This window comes from Salvelinus namaycush, chromosome 9, assembly GCF_016432855.1.
Source record: "Salvelinus namaycush isolate Seneca chromosome 9, SaNama_1.0, whole genome shotgun sequence".
NCBI classification, from domain to species: Eukaryota; Metazoa; Chordata; class Actinopteri; order Salmoniformes; family Salmonidae; genus Salvelinus; species Salvelinus namaycush.
Window position 1 is genome coordinate 29,371,603 of NC_052315.1, and position 19,793 is coordinate 29,391,395.

The 19,793-nt window shown below is 41.9% G+C and overlaps 1 protein-coding gene across 1 annotated transcript in view; it reads right to left on the minus strand.

Moving 5' to 3' along the window:
- Nucleotides 1–11,592: 11,592 nt before the first annotated feature.
- Nucleotides 11,593–19,793, minus strand: part of slco3a1 (solute carrier organic anion transporter family, member 3A1) — a 55,124-nt gene continuing 46,923 nt past the window's right edge. The window contains exons 3-10 of the mRNA XM_039000582.1: nt 18,985–19,083; nt 18,150–18,437; nt 16,764–16,928; nt 16,405–16,603; nt 15,894–16,029; nt 13,142–13,314; nt 12,937–13,001; nt 11,593–12,791 (exon numbers count right to left, since the gene is read on the minus strand). Of these exons, the coding sequence (XP_038856510.1) occupies nt 12,421–12,791; nt 12,937–13,001; nt 13,142–13,314; nt 15,894–16,029; nt 16,405–16,603; nt 16,764–16,928; nt 18,150–18,437; nt 18,985–19,083 (1,496 nt within the window). The 3' untranslated portion in view covers nt 11,593–12,420. The remainder of the gene's footprint in view (nt 12,792–12,936; nt 13,002–13,141; nt 13,315–15,893; nt 16,030–16,404; nt 16,604–16,763; nt 16,929–18,149; nt 18,438–18,984; nt 19,084–19,793) is intronic.

A 19,793-nucleotide genomic window follows, 5' to 3' on the forward strand; every position in this document is an offset into this window, starting at 1 on the left:
GTTTGCAGAGTTATTCTAAACAAGAAAGTAATCTCAAGTTTGTCGTATAAATTCTAAGATTTGTTGTAGGATAGTGGCTTGTTAATGGGAACTCTATACAAATTAGCTCATCAGCTCAGAGCAGTGCATGGTGGAGTAGCAGCTGTTTCATGTGGAGGGAATTTCCCAATTGATTAGCCTCATTCGGGAAAATGAAATTGAGTCAAAAGATTGAAATAGAAATGAAACGATCTTAATGCAACCAGAGGAACTTTCATGGTTGACCTAGAGAACAGCCACTTTATTTCATTGTATCATCGTCCTAGCTGTTGACAATTAAAATGGTCAAGGAGATACAGCAGTAAGCATCTTACATGTCAGTTGTACCTGTGTGACATAACCCTGGCTACAGCCAAGGGCTGCTGTAGGGATTAAAGATGTGGATTAGTAGTGTCCTCATTAAAAGACTTGCTGTCTCTTTTAATGTGTGTAAACATTAAAATATGTTTGGAATCACATGCTTTGGGATTTAAAATGGAGCAAAAAAGGCTGTCCAGATGAGATTAACTTGATGTGTGTTTTTGAAGTCAGTGACAGTATATTGCAGGGATTCTTCTTATTCTCTGTGCATCTTGTGGCAACTTGAACTAACTAAATAAATAACTTAAGGCATTGTAGCTAAGGACAGGTCATTTTGTTGCCTACCAGTAGACCATGTACCAGCTCAACATTCTTAAACCCCATGTTTGAATCATGTTTAGAACCTGTTTGAATCCCAAAACACTCATAGACTAAAGAACTGCTTGAGGGGGCTGAACTTGGCTAAATTAATGAGATTCATGGATCTGTTTTCCAAGAGAGGAGAGAAATGCCAGTAACACAAAGCATCAAGTGAATATCCAGCACTGTCTACTGCAATTTCACATTTTCTCTGCTCAGTCTCCATTGTCTATCACGCATGTCTATCCAATTGTACTCCAGGGAGCAATAGGCATTAATTTCTTCAACTGTAGCCTTTAGACCACATCTGATTTCATGAGGCCATGGCTCTAAAGCAGACTTGGATTCAAAAACCAGCAATAACAAATGCAGTACATCTTTTCTGTAACTTTTTTTTTGCCTTTATTTATCGCCCAAACCACATACTGTAGCGAAAGTGAGTGTCACGATCGTCATTATGAATGGACCAAGGTGCAGCGTTGTAGGCGTACATTTTCCTTTATTAAATGAACACCGAACAAAAACAACAAAATACCAAATGAAACGTGAAGCTAATAATAGTGCTGACATGCAACTATCCATAGACAAGATCCCACAAAGCACAAAGGGGAAATGGCTGCCTAAATATGATCCCCAATCAGAGACAATGATAAACAGCTGCCTCTGATTGGGAACCATAACAGGCCAACATCGACATATAAAACGCCTAGATGAACCACCCTAAATCACACACACACACACACACACACACACACACACACACACACACACACACACACACACACACACACACACACACACACACACACACACGCACACACACACACACTGTTTTAAAAAATAGTCAATTTCTCAGAGACCATATTATTCTACAGTGTTGGATGTCCTCAGTGTTGGTTGTCCATTGTAATCCTTGATTGCATCCTTGATTGCACACAGTTATTTACTGTGGTACAAAGCCAATGGTTTACACCTGAGGGAAAAAGCAAGATATCTGTCAGCAGGACAAAAGAGCTATTCCTTCCTGTCGATTCTTACATGAAAGCACTTTATCTTCACCCAAAGCAAATGTGTGTGTGTAGAACCAATGACAAATTACTGAATCCAATGCTTTACAGATCCAGTGGTAACAGTGTTGTGTTCAACACTTATCTGTGTATTGCAGTCTGACTATAACTCTAATTTCCTATGGGTCTGTTCTTGTTTGTCGTTGATAGGGATGACAGGAATTGATGATAGTGACAGTTTGCGCTATAAATATAATTAGAGTTTGTACTCCAGGGAGCAACAAATCCACAGATGATGCAATCTCTATTGCACTCTACACTGCCCCATCCCACCTATGTAAGAATGCTATTCATTGACTACAGCTCAGCGTTCAACACCATAGTGCCCTCAAAGCTCATCACTAAGCTAAGGACCCTGGGACTGAACACCTCCCTCTGCAACTGGATCCTGGACATCCTGACGGGCCGCCCCCAGGTGGTAAGGGTAATAACTCTACCTACATGTACATATTACCTCAATTACCTCGACATATTGACTCTGTACCGGTACCCCCGTATATAGCCCTGCTATTGTTATTTTACTGCTGCTCTTTAATTATTTGTTATTCTTATCTCTTTTTAGGTATTTGCTTAGAACTGCATTGTTGGTTAAGGGCTTGTCGTGTCTTGAACGATAATTAATGTGAAGACTGTTATATTATCAAATCAATTCTCTATGTGTAATTATTACGTGATTAAACTAATCACGTAAACATGAATTAACTAGGAAGTTAGGGCACCACGGGAAAATGTTGTTTAAAGAGTTACGATTTCCCGAATTTAACTCCCGTCAGATATTTTCATATCTTATCGATTACAGTCACTTATTAATATATTACCTCATCAGTCATATTCTGAATGTCGCAAACTCTTGGATGTCTGCACGAACCCTAGCATAAATTATGAATCAACGGCATACCAATTGGCTTAATTATTTATTTACTAACTAACTAAATAATCACACAGAAGTACATAAACACACACAGGATAGGCTATGCATTGGTTACTATCATGATACAATGAAAAGTCCCTAGTGGACTAAACCGATATAACAGCTTGTTATATCAAATGAAAAGGGAGGGGCAGGTAAGAAAGAGCGGGAGAAAAGACAAAGGACTCCACTATCGTACACACAGCTGATAACTAGGTTCATGGAAATGCTAATACTTTGCACATGAACAGCTGCTCATTTGAAAAGAAATAGCAAATCATATTTATTGGTAACATACACATGGTTAGCAGATGTTAATGTGAGTGTAACGTAGTGCTTGTGCTTCTAGTTCCAACAGTGCAGTAATATCTAACAAATAATATAACAATTCCCAACAACTACCTAATACACACACATCTAACAAGTAATCTAACAATCTATGCTACCTCTGCTGTTTCCTCAAGTCCACAATCATCTCCTTTGTTTTGTTGATGTTGAGTGAGAGGTTGTTTTCCTACACAGTAATCTATACAATATATACATGTGATATGAGTGATGTAAGATATGTAGACATTATTAATGTGGCATTATTTCAAGTGGCATTGTTTAAAGTGACTAGTGATCCATTTATTAAAGTGTCCAGTGATCGGGGCTCAATGTGGGCAGCAGCCTCTCTGAGTTAGTGATTGCTGTTTAGCAGTCTGATGGCCTTGAGATAGAAGCTGTTTCTCAATCTCTCGGTCCCAGCTTTGTTGCACCTGTACTGACCTCGCCTTCTGGAAGATAGCGGTGTGAACAGCTGGTGGCTCGGGTGGTTGTTGTCCTTGATGATCTTTTTGGCCTTCCTGTTACATCAGGTGCTGTAGGTGTCATGGAGGGCAGGTAGTTTGCCCCCGGTGATGCGTTGTGCAGACCGCACCACCCTCTGGAGAGCCTTGAAGTTAAGGGCGGTGCAGTTGCTGTGCCATGCTGTGATACAGCCCGACAGGATTCTCTCGATTGTGCATCTGTAAAAGTTTGTCAGGGTTTTGGGTGACAAGCCAAATTTCTTCAGCCTCCTGAGGTTGAAGATGCGCTGTTGCACCTTCTTCACCACACTGTCTGTGTGGGTGGACCATTTCAGTCTGTCTGTGATGTGTACGCCCAGGAACTTAAGACTTTCCACCTTCTCCACTGCTGACCCTTCGATGTGGATAGGGGGGTGCTCCCTCTGCTGTTTCCTCAAGTCCACGATCATCTCCTTTGTTTTGTTGATGTTGAGTGAGAGGTTGTTTTCCTGACACCACACTCCAAGTGCCCTCACCTCCTCCCTGTAGGCTGTCTCAATGTTGTTGGTGATCAAGCCCACTAGTGTTGTGTTGTCCGCAAACTTGATGATTGAGTTGGAGGCGTGCATGGCCATGCATTCATGGGTGAACAGGGAGTACAGGAGAGGGCTAAGCACACACCCTTGTGGGGCCCCAGGGTTGAGGGTCAGTGAAGTGGAGATGTTGTCTCCTAGCTTCACCACCTGAGGGCAGCCTGTCAGGACCCAATTGCACAGGGAGGGGTTGAGACCCAGGGCATCCAGCTTGATGATGAGCTTGGAGGGTACTATGGTGTTGAATACTGAGCTGTAGTCAATGAACAACATTCTTACATAGGTATTCTTTTTGTCCAGATGGGATAGGGCAGTGAGCAGTGCGATGGCGATTGCGTCATATGTGGACCTGTTGGGGTGATATGCAAACTGAAGTGGGTCTAGGGTGGCCGGTAAGGTGGCGGTGATATGCTCCTTGACTAGCCTCTCAAAACACTTCATGATGACAGAAATGAGTGCTATGGGGCGGTAGTCATTTAGTTCAGTTATCTTTGCCTTCTTCGGTACAGGAACAATGGTAGCCATCTTGAAACTTCTGGGGACAACAGACTGGGATGGGGAGCGATTAAATATGTCCGTAAACACACCAGCCAGCTGGTCTGTGCATGCTCTGAGGATGCGGCTAGGGATGCCGTCTGGGCCAGCAGCCTTGCGAGTGTTAACATGTTTAAATGATTTACTCACGTCAGCCACTGAGAAGGAGAGGGGGCGCAGACTTTGTTAGCAAGCCGCGACGGTGGCACTGTATTATCCTCAAAGCGGGCATAGAAGGTGTTTAGTTTGTCTGGAAGCGTGACGTCAGTATCTGTGATGTGGCTGTTTTGTTTTTGTAGTCTGTGATTTCCTGTAGACCCTGCCACATACGTCTCGTGTCTGAGCTGTTGAATTGCGATACCACCTTGTCACTGTATCGGCATTTCGCTTGCCTTGCGGAGGGAATAACTACACTGTTTATATTCAGCCATATCACCAGACCTCTTTCCATAGTTAAATGCGGTGGATCGCGCTTTCAGTTTTTCGCGAATGCCGCCATCCATCCACGGTTTCTGGTTAGGGTAGGTTTTAATAGTCACAGTGGTTACGACATCTCCAATGCACTTATTTATAAATACACTCACCGAGTCAGCGCATAGATCAATGTCGTTCTCTGAGGCAGTCCGCGTGATAATAACAATCTTGGAGCGTGGCTTCTGTTTGGTCAGTCCAGCGTTGAATGGTTCTCGTCACTATTACATCCTGTTTGAGTTTCTGCCTATGAGCCGGGACGATCAAGATGGCGTCGTGGTCGGATTTGCCGAAGAGAGGGCGGGGGAGGGCTTTGTATGCATCGCGGAGGTTAGAGTAGCAGTGGTCGAGAGTATTAGCCCTATGTGTCTTGCAATCAATATGCTGTTAAAATTTAGGTAACATTGATCTCAAATATGCTTTGTTAAAATCCCCAGCTACAATAAATACAGCCTCCGGGTATATAGTTTCCAGTTTACATAGAGTCGAGTGAAGTTCCTTGAGGGCCATCTTGGTGTTTGTTTGAGGGGGGGGGGGGGGGGGGGGGTCGTTACACAGCTGTGACTATAATTGATGAGAATTCTCTTGGTAGGTAGAATGGCCGGCATTTGATTGTAAGGAATTCTAGGTCGGGTGAGCAGAAGGACTTGAGTTCCCGTGTTGTTATGATTACACCATGAGTTGTTAATCATAAAGCATACACCCCCGCCCTTCCTCTTCCCAGAGAGGTGTTTATCTCTGTCAGCGTGATGCATGGAGAAGCCTGGTAGCTGGACCGATTCCAACAACATATCCCGAGAGAGCCATGTTTCTGTGAAACAGAGAATGTTACAATCTCTAATGTCTCTCTGGAAGGCAACCCTTGCTCGAATTTCTTCTACCTTGTTGTCAAGAGACTGGACTTTGGCGAGTAGTATACTCGGGAGTGGTGAGCGACGTGCTCGTTTACGAAGCCTGACTAGAAGACCGCTCCGTCTGCCCCTTCTGCGTCGCTGCTGTTTTCAGTCAACTGCTGGGATTAGATCCATTGTCCTGGGTGGTGGTTCGAAGAGAGGATCTGTTTCGGGAAAGTCGTATTCCTGGTCGTAATGTTGGTAAGTTGACGTTGCTCTTATATCCAATAGTTCTTCCCGGCTGTATGTAATAAGAATTAAGATTTCCTGGGGTAAAAATGTAAGAAATAATACATAAAAAAAAAAAAATACTGCATAGTTTCCTAAGAACGCCGAAGCGAGGCGACCATCTCTGTCGGCGCCATCTTAATTTAAATAGGCCTGTCTGTAAACTAGTTGTAGCTTGTTCCCTTGTTCCCTTTGTTCTGCAAGTGTCTGTTATAATAGATATGTCAGAGGTACCAATTATCGTTTGATAGGGAAATGTTCTCCAGAATGGATCTTTCAAAGTACCACCCGTTGGTTCTCCTTCGCATTTACCAGACTAATTTACTTAAACAGCTGCAGAGACTGAATGTTCCTGTGTAGTCTTTAGTTTTGTAGAGATTTTCTTTTTCTCTGTTGAAAGTTTCAGAGTTCTAGCAATTATGTCCCTCTCAGCTCACGCTGTTGGTCTCGTTGGCCTAATGTAAATTTTGTCGGAAGTGGGTTTTATACACTTCTGGGAAAAGGGGGTTCCATGACGCCGATGTGGGCATGGCCACTGACTTGGTTAAGACTTCATATGAAAACCAATTCTCTCATTTAGAAGGCTAACATCACATTATATTTTCTCACAAATAGTTTCATATTTAAACCTATACATTCCCCCACATTTTGATGTGACCCTGACAACTGGGAAATATATACATTCAGAGATACAGTTATGTTGTTAGACTGTCTTTAGTTACATCACAAATTATTAACAAATTCGACAGCATTGTTCTTTAAATACCCACAGACAATTCCAAATGTTTGGAATACAGAAATACTGTTTAATTATTCAACCTTTAGATGTTACCGGGCTCTGGCTGGGCCACTCAAGGACATTCAGAGACTTGTCCCGAAGTCACTCCTGCGTTGTCTTGGCTGTGTGCTGTCGTGACGTTGTATTAGTTAATGTGACGACTGTTGCTCATCGAATGATTAAATGTTTCTAATTGCGTGATTAAATGAATCAAGCAATTATTAACTCATTAACCTGGGGCACCATGGGAAAATGAGTTTTATTGAGTTTCTATTTCCCAAATTAACTCAAAGAATATCAGAATATTGATTTTACAACAGTCACTAATTAATCAGTTTCCTCTACAATCTCATTCTGAACGCAGCATAATCAGGGAATCTGCACGGACCCGGGTCTCACCAATGAGTTCGTACCACACCAATCTTAGTTGAGTATTTATTTACTAGAAAGCTAAAATGATGATAAAAGATACACATACACAAAAACACATTCTAGGCTATTGATTAGAACTTAGTATAACGGGCCAACACACTATGGCACGTGTTACCCAAAATGGGGATTTAAAAGAGAGAGAAAAAGAGAAAGTACACGAGAGAAATATACATTTGGGTGCATTTGTCAGCTATGCTTATTTTAACCCTAGCCTTGCCCCGAACTGCCGCTCTTATGTGTCAGAATATAATGATGTAATTACGTGTGGGAGGTCTCAGATGGGAAGCTCCGCGTGGGTCGTTTAGGCTTCTCAATGACGCACTTCTCCGGCGCAACTCTCTGGTCGTCCTCACGATGTCAGTGTCCTTTTGGTCTGATTCCTCACCCTTGCTCTGGGATGGGTCTTCTGAGGACAGACAGCTCTGTAGCTCAGGGCTCACAGCGTAGGAATGAAACAGTGTAGATACCACGATTCGATGGAGAGTGGAGGTTAGGTAGTCCGGCTTGAATTCACCCGCTTAGACACAGCTACTCACCAGTAGCATGGGTAGAAAAATATTTATTTGTCTTCAACCTTGGGTTGAGTTTTGGGTTCGTTGACTTTTTAGACCTTGGCTGCAACTTGGGTCACTTAGTCTGATCTGTTCATTCTTAACTCACAGGTCTTATACCCTCGGGTCAGAAGTGGGCGTAACCGCCTTTAGGGCAATTCTCTGGGCGTACCAAGTTAAGAGGCAAGGTCTAGATTTGACTCAAATCAGATTTTAGACAACTAACTTCACATTTCATCTTTACCAAAACATTCTCTTTGATTTGGACATTTTCCACACAACGTACAATGTATAAACATCAAACATATACTGGGAAAACTCTTAAAGTTACAATGTTTTCGTAATAACGTCATCTATTAACCTTTAATAACAAAACAAAAATGACATACATTTTCATATTCCATCTATCGTCATGACCACCATTGTGGCTGACGGAAACCATTGTTCCAAAGTCCCTTTATTGCATGTTTAATGTTCTGAGGCTGGTTCTCCATAGTGAGAGGACAAAGGAATGTTGTCTGTGGCCTAAGATTTACCATGGGCGTGAGGGGTCATAAAACCCCCACATCTTCAGACCCCTAGATCTCTCCTCAACGGTTGGGGGTGAGAGATAATCTGTAGGGTTGTGGTCTCCTGTAACCTAACCTGATCAGGACAGTCATGACAGTGCTTAGCGTCGTTGTCCTGTTGGAAGGTAAACCTTCTCCCCAGTCTGAGATCCTGAGCGCTCTGGAGCAGGTTTTCATCAAGGATGTCTCTGTACTTTGCTCCGTCCATCTTTCCTCTCGATCCTGACTAGTCTCCCAGTCCCTTCCGCAGAAAAACATCCCCACAGCATGATGCTGCCACCACCCTGCTTCACCGTAGGGATGGTGCCAGGTTTCCTCCAGATGTGGCGCTTGGCATTCAGGCCAAAGAGTTCAATCTTGGTTTCATCAGAACAGAGAATCTTGTTTCCCATGTTCTGAGAGTCCTTTAGATGCTGTCATGTGCCTTTTACTGAGGAGTGGCTTCCTTCTAGAGTGACCATCGGCTTCTTGGTCACCTCCCTGACCAAGGCCCTTCTCACCAGATTGCTCAGTTTGTCTTGGTGGTTCCAAATGTCTTCCATTTAAGAATGATGGAAGCCACTGTGTTCTTGGGGACCTTTAATGCTTCAGAATTGTTTTGGTACCCTTCCCCAGGTCGGTGCCTCGACACAATCCTGTCTCTGTACTCGACGGACAATTCCTTCGACCTCATGGCATGGTTTTTGCTCTGACATGCACTGTCTAATGTGGTACCTTATATAGACAGGTGTATGTCTTTCCAAATAATGTCCAATCAATTTAATTTACCACAGGTGGACTCCAATCAAGTTGTAGAAACCTCTCAAGTTGATCAATGGAAATAGGATGCACCTGATCTCAATTTCGATTCTCATTGCACAGGGTCTGAATACTTATTACTGTTTTTTATTTTTAATACAGTTGCAAAAATGTCTAAAAACCTGTTTTCTCTTTGTCATTATGGGGTATTGTGTGTAGATTGCTGAGGATGTTTTATTTATTTAATCCATTAAGGCTGTAACACAGAATAAGGCTGTAACACTTCAAAATGTGGAAAAAGTGCTTTCAGATTTGCAATATACAGATTAATCTAAAAATGCATTAGGGCTGCAAGAAATATTTGATTCTAAGGAGAAAGACAGGAAACAGAGGGAAAGCATAATACATCCTTGATAAATCACCAATAATTGAATGCCAGTCTCAAGATGCTGCAAAATCAAACCAGGCAAATAATTTTGCTTTGTTTATCTGTACAGTATATGTGTTTGTGTGTGTGTGTATGTGTGTGTGTGTGAAAGCATCATCAAACACATCCCATAATGTTACAATCTTTGCAATGTTCTACGACTTCTTTAAGGGCTATCAAAGAAGAACTATTAACATGCACACACTGAAATTGTGAGGCCATATTGTTGCACAATGTTTTTCTGCTTTAAAGATAGAGGCACAATACTGCACACACGGGACACATGGAAAACCTCCAGCTTAAACATAGCGGGATGTGAAGACTATTTTTCCTGTTTCCTCCAGCCAGAGGAGTGGAGAGGCATGTGGGCTGATAGATCCTGTCTGTGTCTGTCCTACTGTTTTGCCAAACGCTCTGATGGCTACAACTAAACAAATATGCTATCTAGAACACAGGAGGCTGCTGAGGGGAGGGTTCATAATAACGTCTGGAATGGAGTGGATGGAATGGTATCAAACACATGGAAAACATGTTTGGTGAGTTCGACACCATTCTATTCATAGCGTTCCAGCCATTACTATGAGCCCGTCCTCCCTAATTAAGTTGCCACTAACCTTGTGTGATCTAGAATCTAAAAGGGTTCTTTGGCTGTCCCCATAGGAGAACCCTTTGAAGAAGCATTTTTGGTTCCAGGTAGAACCCTTTTGGGTTTAACGTAGGGTTCTACGTGGAACCAAAAAGGGTTCTCCTATGGGGACAGCCAAAGAAACCTTTTGGAGTGTGTAGAGTGTGTAGAGTAGTGATGATTAGCTCTAAGCCTCCTGCCTTGCATTCTCTTCCCCTCCACCACTGTTAACTCAGTTCATCTGCAATGGCTCAAAAGAGAATCTAAGCCATATCAATAATAACTCTAATCTACTTACCAAGCTGACCAGATGAAAGTACTGTGTAGTTGTCCATTCACATTTTCAAAAGACACTCAACATACATCAAGTACAAAGTACCAATAGGTCATACATATGCTCTGGGAAGCTATTTAAATATATTCTGACAAACTGAAATCAATCACTACACCTGTATTTTATTCATTTTAGGACCTGGACATCAGAATAAAGAGGGCTGATTGCTGAGTGCTTTAGACACATATTAAATACACAGATCATTCATTTCTCTGCCTATGCATACAGTGCATGTCAGTACATACATTTTCTCCGTAAAGAAATAAAGTGAAAATGACACCATGTCTGGTTTATTTTCTGAAAAATATTTTATTTCCAGAGTAAAATAAATGATATATTGCCATACAAAAAAGTGTAAGAAAAGGGACAATGCCAAAACTTTAACTCTAGAGAAAATGGAAAATAAGAAGTTAGATGTGCCATCAAGCCTTGAGGGTTTTCAAATAAATATGTCAAGGGATAACAAAATAAGAACGCCTATTACCTTGTAGGATTATCAGCCATTGCATGTAAATTACTCCAAGTACCTTTTGTGAGACTTCACATGTAGATTCTGCATGCCTAAAGCAACAAGCAGTGTTACTCTGCCCTATGAAAAGCCCTGTTTTAGTTTGCTTTGCTCTTGTTCATTGTTTGTTTCTTATTCCTTTCTTGTTATGACATGGCTCCCATCTGATATGTGATGCAACTAAAAATGTTTTAATAATTAAATATCAAATTATTATATTATCATCTCAGTTTAGTTAACTCTAATAAAACATTCTGAACCTCACAAGTACAAATATATAAACTTTAATATTCATGGTTTAGCTTGAAGAGATATGGTATGTCATTATAACACACACAAAAATACTTGTTGATTTTCCAATCTTTGCTTTTCCACTATGGTCCAAAAGCCCCCCCCCCCCCCCCAAAAAAAAAAACATAAATAATATTCTTATCTAGTAATCCCTCATATTAAAAAATATTAGGGTTTAATAAACTAGGCAAATAAAAAGCAAAGAAATGTTTACAACTTGAAGACCCTTCAGAAATTAGTCTGCAAAAAGACAGATATACAGTATCTCTTTCACAATGATAGAAATGGATATGAATAATATAAGATAACCCATAGAAAGACAAACTGTATTCTATGTTCATAGTCAAAAACAGTGTTTCTGTTCCAGCAAGAGTACTGTTTTTGTACAATGTATGCTGACATTAACACCATTTCAGCTACCTCCACTGAACTGCATTCTGACACTGAAAGCATATAGTAACTTCAGACTATCATCCTATATAAGCGTTCTACTTCCTCTACTATATAGAGTATATGAGAAAGTGCTCTGTTCGTTTCATCAAAATAAAACGTAAATTACACAACACCGAATCATTTACACTTATATATTAGTTCCCTGGCGGAACGAGATGTAACACATAGTAATACTGACCGAACAGGACCTGTCATTTTCACTGACTGGATCCATGTTATACTCAAGCGAGTATGGCGCCCACAGTAGTATAATATTGACCATCTAATCACCTATGAGCAGGACAGAACCAGACAGTAGTTGTCTTCTACTAACAATCACAACAGAGTTCACTGGCACTGGACGACATCCTCGCTGATAACACATCTACAAACAAGTTGGCCTCTATCAAAAGTGACCAATTTGGAGAAGAGAGCAGCAACAGTCTTCCAGGGCCTGAATAGGACTTCAGATAAAAAACGTTCTATCATTTAATAAATAAAGAAAGACAGAAAGACGATAATCCTTCAAGAGAATTATGAAGGTAGCAGATAGTCCTCTTGATGGTTCAGAAACTATAAAACCGACTCCATATTTTCGCACCACTCATGGTCCTCTAGGTTGTATATAAACTTTGTCCTGTTTGGGTTCTGACTCCCATCCTTCATGTTGTCCATTGTGAGACTGGAGGGGAACAGTTCGGTTGGTGTCGTATAGCCCTCGTGATTTTTGATGTATTTCTTATAGTTCTTGCGTAAACAGTACCAGGTAGTGGTGTACAGAATGAAGGCGGTGACCTTAAGACCAATGGCCAGGCTCACATACAGATGTCTGTAGGCGATATTGTCGTACAGCAGGCAGGCTCCCTTATCCCCACACTCTGTACTCCAGAAAAGGCAAGTTGAGTCAATCCCAGCACCAAAGATCAGAGGAGGGGGGATGAATCCTACAGAACAGGTGTGGAGAGGATTACAGCTGGAGAAATCAATACTACAGCATCTGAAACCCCAGTATGTTTGATTTATAAACAAAGTAATGTAATAGTGCAACCTGACTGGTTCAGATGCAAGTCTAACAGTACTGTAACTTACCAAGTAGTCGCAGCAAGAGAAACAAAACTCCAAGAGCATATGATTTCAGCTCAGGGCTCACAGTCCTAGGAAGAGGAGACAACAGTATTTGTTACACACAGAAAAGAGAGAGCTGTCTCTGAGTAATGCAAACCCTCTCTACATGTTGACTGGGTTCTTCTGCGAAAGTTATAGCATGGTGGAAGGTGAGTGCCAGTGGGGTTACCTGATGAGGATGATGACGGAGGGTGTTTGAGCCATGGAGCCGATCATGCAGCAGGCACAGATGACACAGAGGAAGGTGAGGAAGGCCTCCTGGCAGCCTGGACTGGGACACTTCCCTGGGACAGCTGTGGCCATCTCGCTGTCACTGGATATACATGTACACCCTGTCAGATTCTGAAGACAGGAGAATAGATGCATCTGCGTTAGTATTACTGTCTTACATTATGTGACAATAAGCCAGATTAACACAGAGACAACAAAACAGTCTCCCATCTCTCTATAGGTAGGTTTTTTTGGGGCTTCGGTTCACTGCAAAGGGATAAGCATCTGACTACAGAGCAAGGTGTAACAATGAAGACCATATAGATAGGGGTGGGGACCACAAAAGATCTGAACTGATAAGGGACCGCAGTGGCTCGCGGGTCTGTGTACCCACATCCTTCCCCACACATGCAGTCAACTGATTGTGCAACCAATCTACAGTACCAGTCAAAAGTTTGGACACACCTACTCATTCAAGGTTAAAAACATTTTTTTTTAAACATTCTACATTGTGGAATAATAGTGAAGAGATCAAAACAATGAAATAACCAACAAAGTGTTAAACAAATCAAAATATATTATATATTTGAGATTCTTCAAAGTAGCCACCCTTTCCCTTGATGACAGCTTTGCACACTCTTGTCATTCTCCCAACCAGCTTCATGAGGTAGTCACCTGGAATGCATTTCAATTAACAAGTGTGCCTTGATGAAGTTTATTTGTGGAATTTCTTTCCTTCTTAATGCGTTTGAGCCAATCAGTTGTGTTGTGACAAGGTAAGGGTGGTGTACAGAAGATAGCCCTATTTGGTAAAAGACCAAGTCCATATCATGGAAATAACAGCTCAAATAAGCAAAGAGAAATGACAGTCCATCATTACTTTGAGACATGAAGGTCAGTCAATTCTGAAAATGTCAAGAACTTTGAAAGTTTCTTCAAGTGCAGTCGCAAAAAAGATCAAGCGCTATGATGAAACTGGTTCTCATGAGGACCGCCACAGGAAAGGAAGACCCAGAGTTACCTCTGCTGCAGAGGACAAGTTCATTAGAGTTAACTGCACCTCAGATTGCAGCCCAAATAAATGCTTCACAGAGTTCATGTAACAGACACATCTCAACATCAACTGTTCAGAGGAGACTGTGTGAATAAGGCCTTCATGGTCAAATTGCTGCAAAGAAACCACTACTAAAGGACACCAATAGTAAGAATAATAAGAGATGTGCTTGGGCCAAGAAACACGAGCAATGGACATTAGACTGGTGGAAATCTATCCTTTGGTCTGATGAGTCCAAATTTTAGAACCACTGTGTCTTTGTGTGATGCAGAGTAGGTGAACGGATTATCTCTGCATGTGTGGTTCCCACCGAGAAGCATGGAGGAGGATGTGTGATGGTGTGGGGTGCTTTGCTGGTGACACTGTCTGTGATTTATTTACATTTCAAGGCACACTTAACCAGCATGGCTACAACAGCATTCTGCAGTAATATGCCATTCCATCTGGTTTGCGCTTAGTGGGACTATCATTTGTTTTTCAACAGGACAATGACCAACACACCTCCAGGCTGTGTAAGGGCTATTTGACCAAGAAGGAGAGTGATGGAGTGCTCCATCAGAAGACCTGGCATCCACAATCACCCGACCTCAACCCAATTGAGATGGTTTGGGATGAGTTGGACTGCAGAGTGAAGGAAAAGCAGCCAACAAGTGCTCAGCATATGTGGGAACTCCTAAAGACTGTTGGAAAAGCATTCCAGGAGAAGCTGGTTGAGAGAATGCCAAGAGTGTGCAAAACTGTCATCAAGGCAAAGCGTGGCTACTTTGAAGAATCTCACATATAAAATATATTTTGATTTGTTGAACACTTTTTTGGATCCAGTCATATGATTTCATATGTGTTATTTCATAGTTTTGATGTCTTCACTATTATTCTACAATGTAGAAAATAGTAAAATAAAGAAAAAACATTGAATGAGTAGGTGTGTCTAAACTTTTGACTGGTACTGTATTTGTGCAGATAAACTACTTAACTCTCTTACCTAAATGCATTATACCAGTAGCCAGGGTTGGCCATAGCCTTTTGGGTGCCCTAAGCAAGATTTGAATGGCCAATTATTTTGTGTTTGTAAGTACATTTCCTGCAATTTTGCCATGAGGCATAGAAAAATGTTGCAGTTGTATGCATTTTGGCATGGAGTGGAGAGAAATTGGGAAATTTTACACAAAAATCTCATGCAATTCTACTGATTTTGCCATGGGGCAGAGATCATTTTCCTTCAGCTTTGTAGCTAATTTCCTACAATTGTATCCATTTTACCATGAAGTGGAGACGTTTGAAGTTTTAAAGCTAATTTCCTGCAATTCTACACATTTTGCCATGGCTTATGCCATGTTAATATGATATCTGAGTGAGAGTGACTAACAAAATCAATAGGGCCCGGTCGGTATTCGGCCATAATGACTACAGGTTTAGATAGCTGGCAAGACTAACTTACCGATCTAAAAATTGTTAGCTGACATGGCTAATTGAGTGACTGTCAGTGACTGACATAACAAGAGAAAAACTACTGATGCACAACCACATTTCTAAATCGCACCTTGTGTATTCTATTATTCAAACGCTCAAAAGTAATTTAAAACCCTGACTAAACTCAAAAAAACATAAAAAATGGAGATGAGGGTGGAAGCTTTCCAGGGTAGATGCCTGTACTTACTGTTGTAGTGCAGCCTGCGAAGCAGGAGGACAGGTAGGTGACTCCGTTGGAGCCGCAAACTGGGCTGACTGATGAGGTGTAGCAGTTACAGTTACTCATGCAGGGGACCTCTGGCTTCTCGCCCACCCGCAGTGTCCTGGAGAGCGCGAGAGCGAAAGAGATAGAGAAAGCTGTTTAGACTATGCTGTGTACATATCAGAAAGGAATAAAAAGCACATAAATGTTTCTGAAAGTTTCTGTAGCTACGATGTATCTAATTGAGCATGTTTTAAATGGTGGAAATCACATTTCTGTGGAACTAGACAGTATAAGCTACTATCTCAGCTATTATCTCAGAAATCAGTGAAAGCGCTTTTTCCAAACAGATTTTAAGTAACTTGTATATTGACTAATGTTTCTGTAGTCAGTGTGTGGCTGACCTTGTTCCCACTTTCATCAAACCCCCTTCCCCCAACAGAAGTTCTGCTATTACATATGCTAAACCAGTGGTGTAGGTACAGGCTGTTCTTACTCGTTGCCATAGGCGACGGTCACCCCAGCGACAGGCCCTGTGTCACAGCCAAGGAAGAGGAAGGAGACGTAGCAGGCGGTGGAGATCAGGTTGACCAGCATGGCCATGCGAATGGCCCCCAGCGCTGAGAGGTTCAGCTTTTTGACCAGAAGCCCCCCCAGGAATATCCCCAGACAAGCACAGGGGATGGCCGTCATTCCTGAAGAGAGTTAATACCGCCATATGTTAACCTTATCACCTTCTCATATACTGTACTGATGCTTCTCACTGTATTGCTCCCTGTGTACTGTGTTGCACCAGGGGGTCTGGGGCTGTGTGTATGTGTGTGTGTCATGCATGTGCTTGCCACTGGCCCTAACCTAGTAGTTGATTAGCTGAGGAGGTGGTGAGGTTAAACTGCTGCTCCAAGTACTTCCCCAGGAAGGCAGCGAAGCCAGCCACCACACCGATCTCCATACAGGCCGCCAGCGTGATGCAAGTGAACACCGGGTTTGAGAGAAGGTGCTTGGTAACCTTAGGGATCACTGAGAAGAGAAGATGAAGAGATCCTTAATTTCAAAGTGCCACATGGACACAGACAACTGCTAACAAGTCTAACTATCGCTTACTATTTCTGATATATTTTAGAAAAAAATATTCTGCCAGTTATAATTTAACTGGTGTAAGGGTAATATCAACATCTGAAAACATTTTGTAATCTCATGTGGAATGTACATGTCTCTTTCTTCATATTTAGTAACACGCTAAATAGTATCTGTGGAAGCAGAGGATTTAATTCCCTTCATTTTCTCATAACAGAGCATAAATCATACACTACCCCTGGCATATCAGAGAATAGACTATACCAGGGCTCTCCAACCCTGTTCCCAGAGAGCTACCCTCCTGTGGATTTTCGCTCCAACCCCAGTTGTAACTAACCTGATTCAGCTTGTCAACTAGCTAATTATTAGAATCATGTGGGCTAGATTAGGGTTGGAGTGAAAACCGACAGGACGGTAGCTCCCCAGGAACAGGGTTGGAGAGCCCTGGTCTACACTTTACAAAACAGCACCTGAAACTAGGTTTAAAAAAATCTTTATTGCGGTTTTGAGAAAAAAACATACATGCGGTAAAGAGGCCAATGAAACGCAGACCATGGGGGAAAGCGCAAGGACACCATCACTGGCAGGCATTCAAAAAATCGACATTAGTAAAATCCGTAATGATTTATGTGTTCTAACAAGCCCACACTGTGGTTATTAAAATCCGATTTTAATATGTATTGCTTTTTTTGCTGCATAATATTTACAAGTTGTCCTTTTCAGGATGATAAAAAAGACTGCTAAATGCTAACTCCCGTTCCTTTAAGCTGGTAGACAGGCTAGCCATATAGAATCGGAGGTGCTAGTTGAAGCTGTTTTACGTGTAATGCAGTTGATTGGTGACATCCATACAAGCATATACTCAAATTTGTACCCCAACATTGATAAACGTTCCCATTTAGTGTCTACTCTCTTGCACGGGTGTTAAATTAATACATAGTTTGTGGGGACTACATTATGTTTATTTGGTCTTATACTGAATGCTCCACCATTGACATGAGTATTGTATAGAACTATGTGTGGGCACATAATAGCCAAACAAATCATGGTGGGATAGAGATGGAGAATAAGTGATGTGATACAGTATATACAATAGCATAACAAGTGTTAATTTAACTGCACAAATACTACATGTACTATAAAGGGACAGAAAACAATTCTCACCTCTGAGCTGCTGAAAGCAGGTGGGACCATTGATGGGCTCATGGTTGTTGCGTCCCACCCCGTTGCTGGACTTGGGCATCTCATTATAGTCCAGGGGCAGAGAGGAAGAGGGGAGCATGGCCTGCTCACTCTCCCCTCCACCGTCCCTGTCCTTCTCTCGGTCTGACAGGGTTTGGGGAAAGCCAAACATGAAGAGGGATGAGAAGAAGAGTAAGGCACCACACAGGAGGAAGCCCCCCCACCAGGCTCCGATCCACCGAGGGTCATCAGAGGTAATGTCCAGCTTACCTGTGGAGGGACAGAAAAAAACACATACAAGCATTGTTAACATCAAACACACATTTCAGTGATTTCCCCATAATCAATTTACAGATTAATGTTATTTTGGTTAACCTTGAATAGCACACAACTTAGCTCTAATTATTTGGTATTTTATTAGGATCCCCATTAGCTGTTGCAAAAGCAGCAGCTACTCTTCCTGGGGTCCACACAAAACATGAAACATAATACAGAACGTCAATAGACAAGAACAGCTCAAGGACAGAACTACATTAAAACATTTTTTAAAGGCACACGTAACCTACATATCAATGCATACACACAAACTATCTAGGTCAAATAGGGGAGAGGCGTTGTGCCGTGAGGTGTTGCTTTATCTGTTTTTTGAAACCAGGTTTGATGTTTATTTGAGCAATATGAGATGGAAGGAAGTTCCATGCATTGATAGTTCATTTAACTTCTTAATGAATGCAGTTTTGTATAGTCTGTGCTCTGTTTGTGTTTTTTCCACAGTATTGGTGTGAGGTGAGGTAGGTTGTATTTCCCAGTGACTTACTAGTGTCGATGAAGACAAAGTCCACATAGAACTTGGTGCAGAGGGACCCCAGGAGGAAACCACAGGCAGGTCCAAACACCAGAGTAGAAAAGACGATCCCTGGGATGACATGGAGAGATTAGTTCAGTAGACAACACAGGTATGAACAAGTTATCACCAGTTCCTGGGTGAAATATAACAATTCTTAATTTAACCACAAGGTGTCGCACCTTGTTCACTAATCCACAGCCTTTTCCAGAGGGCAGCATGAGGCAAGCTCGGAGCGGATTTTTTTATGCATGCTATGTAAATAATTATGCAAAACAAATGTATCAGCTTTAAGGAAGCTGAATTGAACTACACTTGAATATGTGTATCACCTCTGATCCTAACTAGCCAGATCTTGACAATCATCAACCCACTGATGATGCCATACAATAAGGAGAGAAATATATACTTGCGCTAGCTACATACATCATGAAAAAGATTCAGTTGACCTACTAAAATAAACCTATTCCAAAAAAGCCTGAGTCTAACAGTGTGGCCAGCTGGAGCAACACTGTGTGACCACAAATCCTCATTAAAGTGCTGATTGTCAGAGGGTGAGAGCCTGGCACAGGGAGTCAGACAGACAGGGGAAGACAAAGGGCCAGAGCTCATGAGGACCTGGGAGGCTCTATTTGGCCTCCAAATATCCTCTTTCACCTTTCAACACACCTCATTTAGTGTAAATTGATTCATTCAAAGTGGAACATAAAAACACATTTGAATGTGTTAGTGAGCCAGTGCTATACAGGGCATTGGATAATATGGATAACTTGGGTACGAGC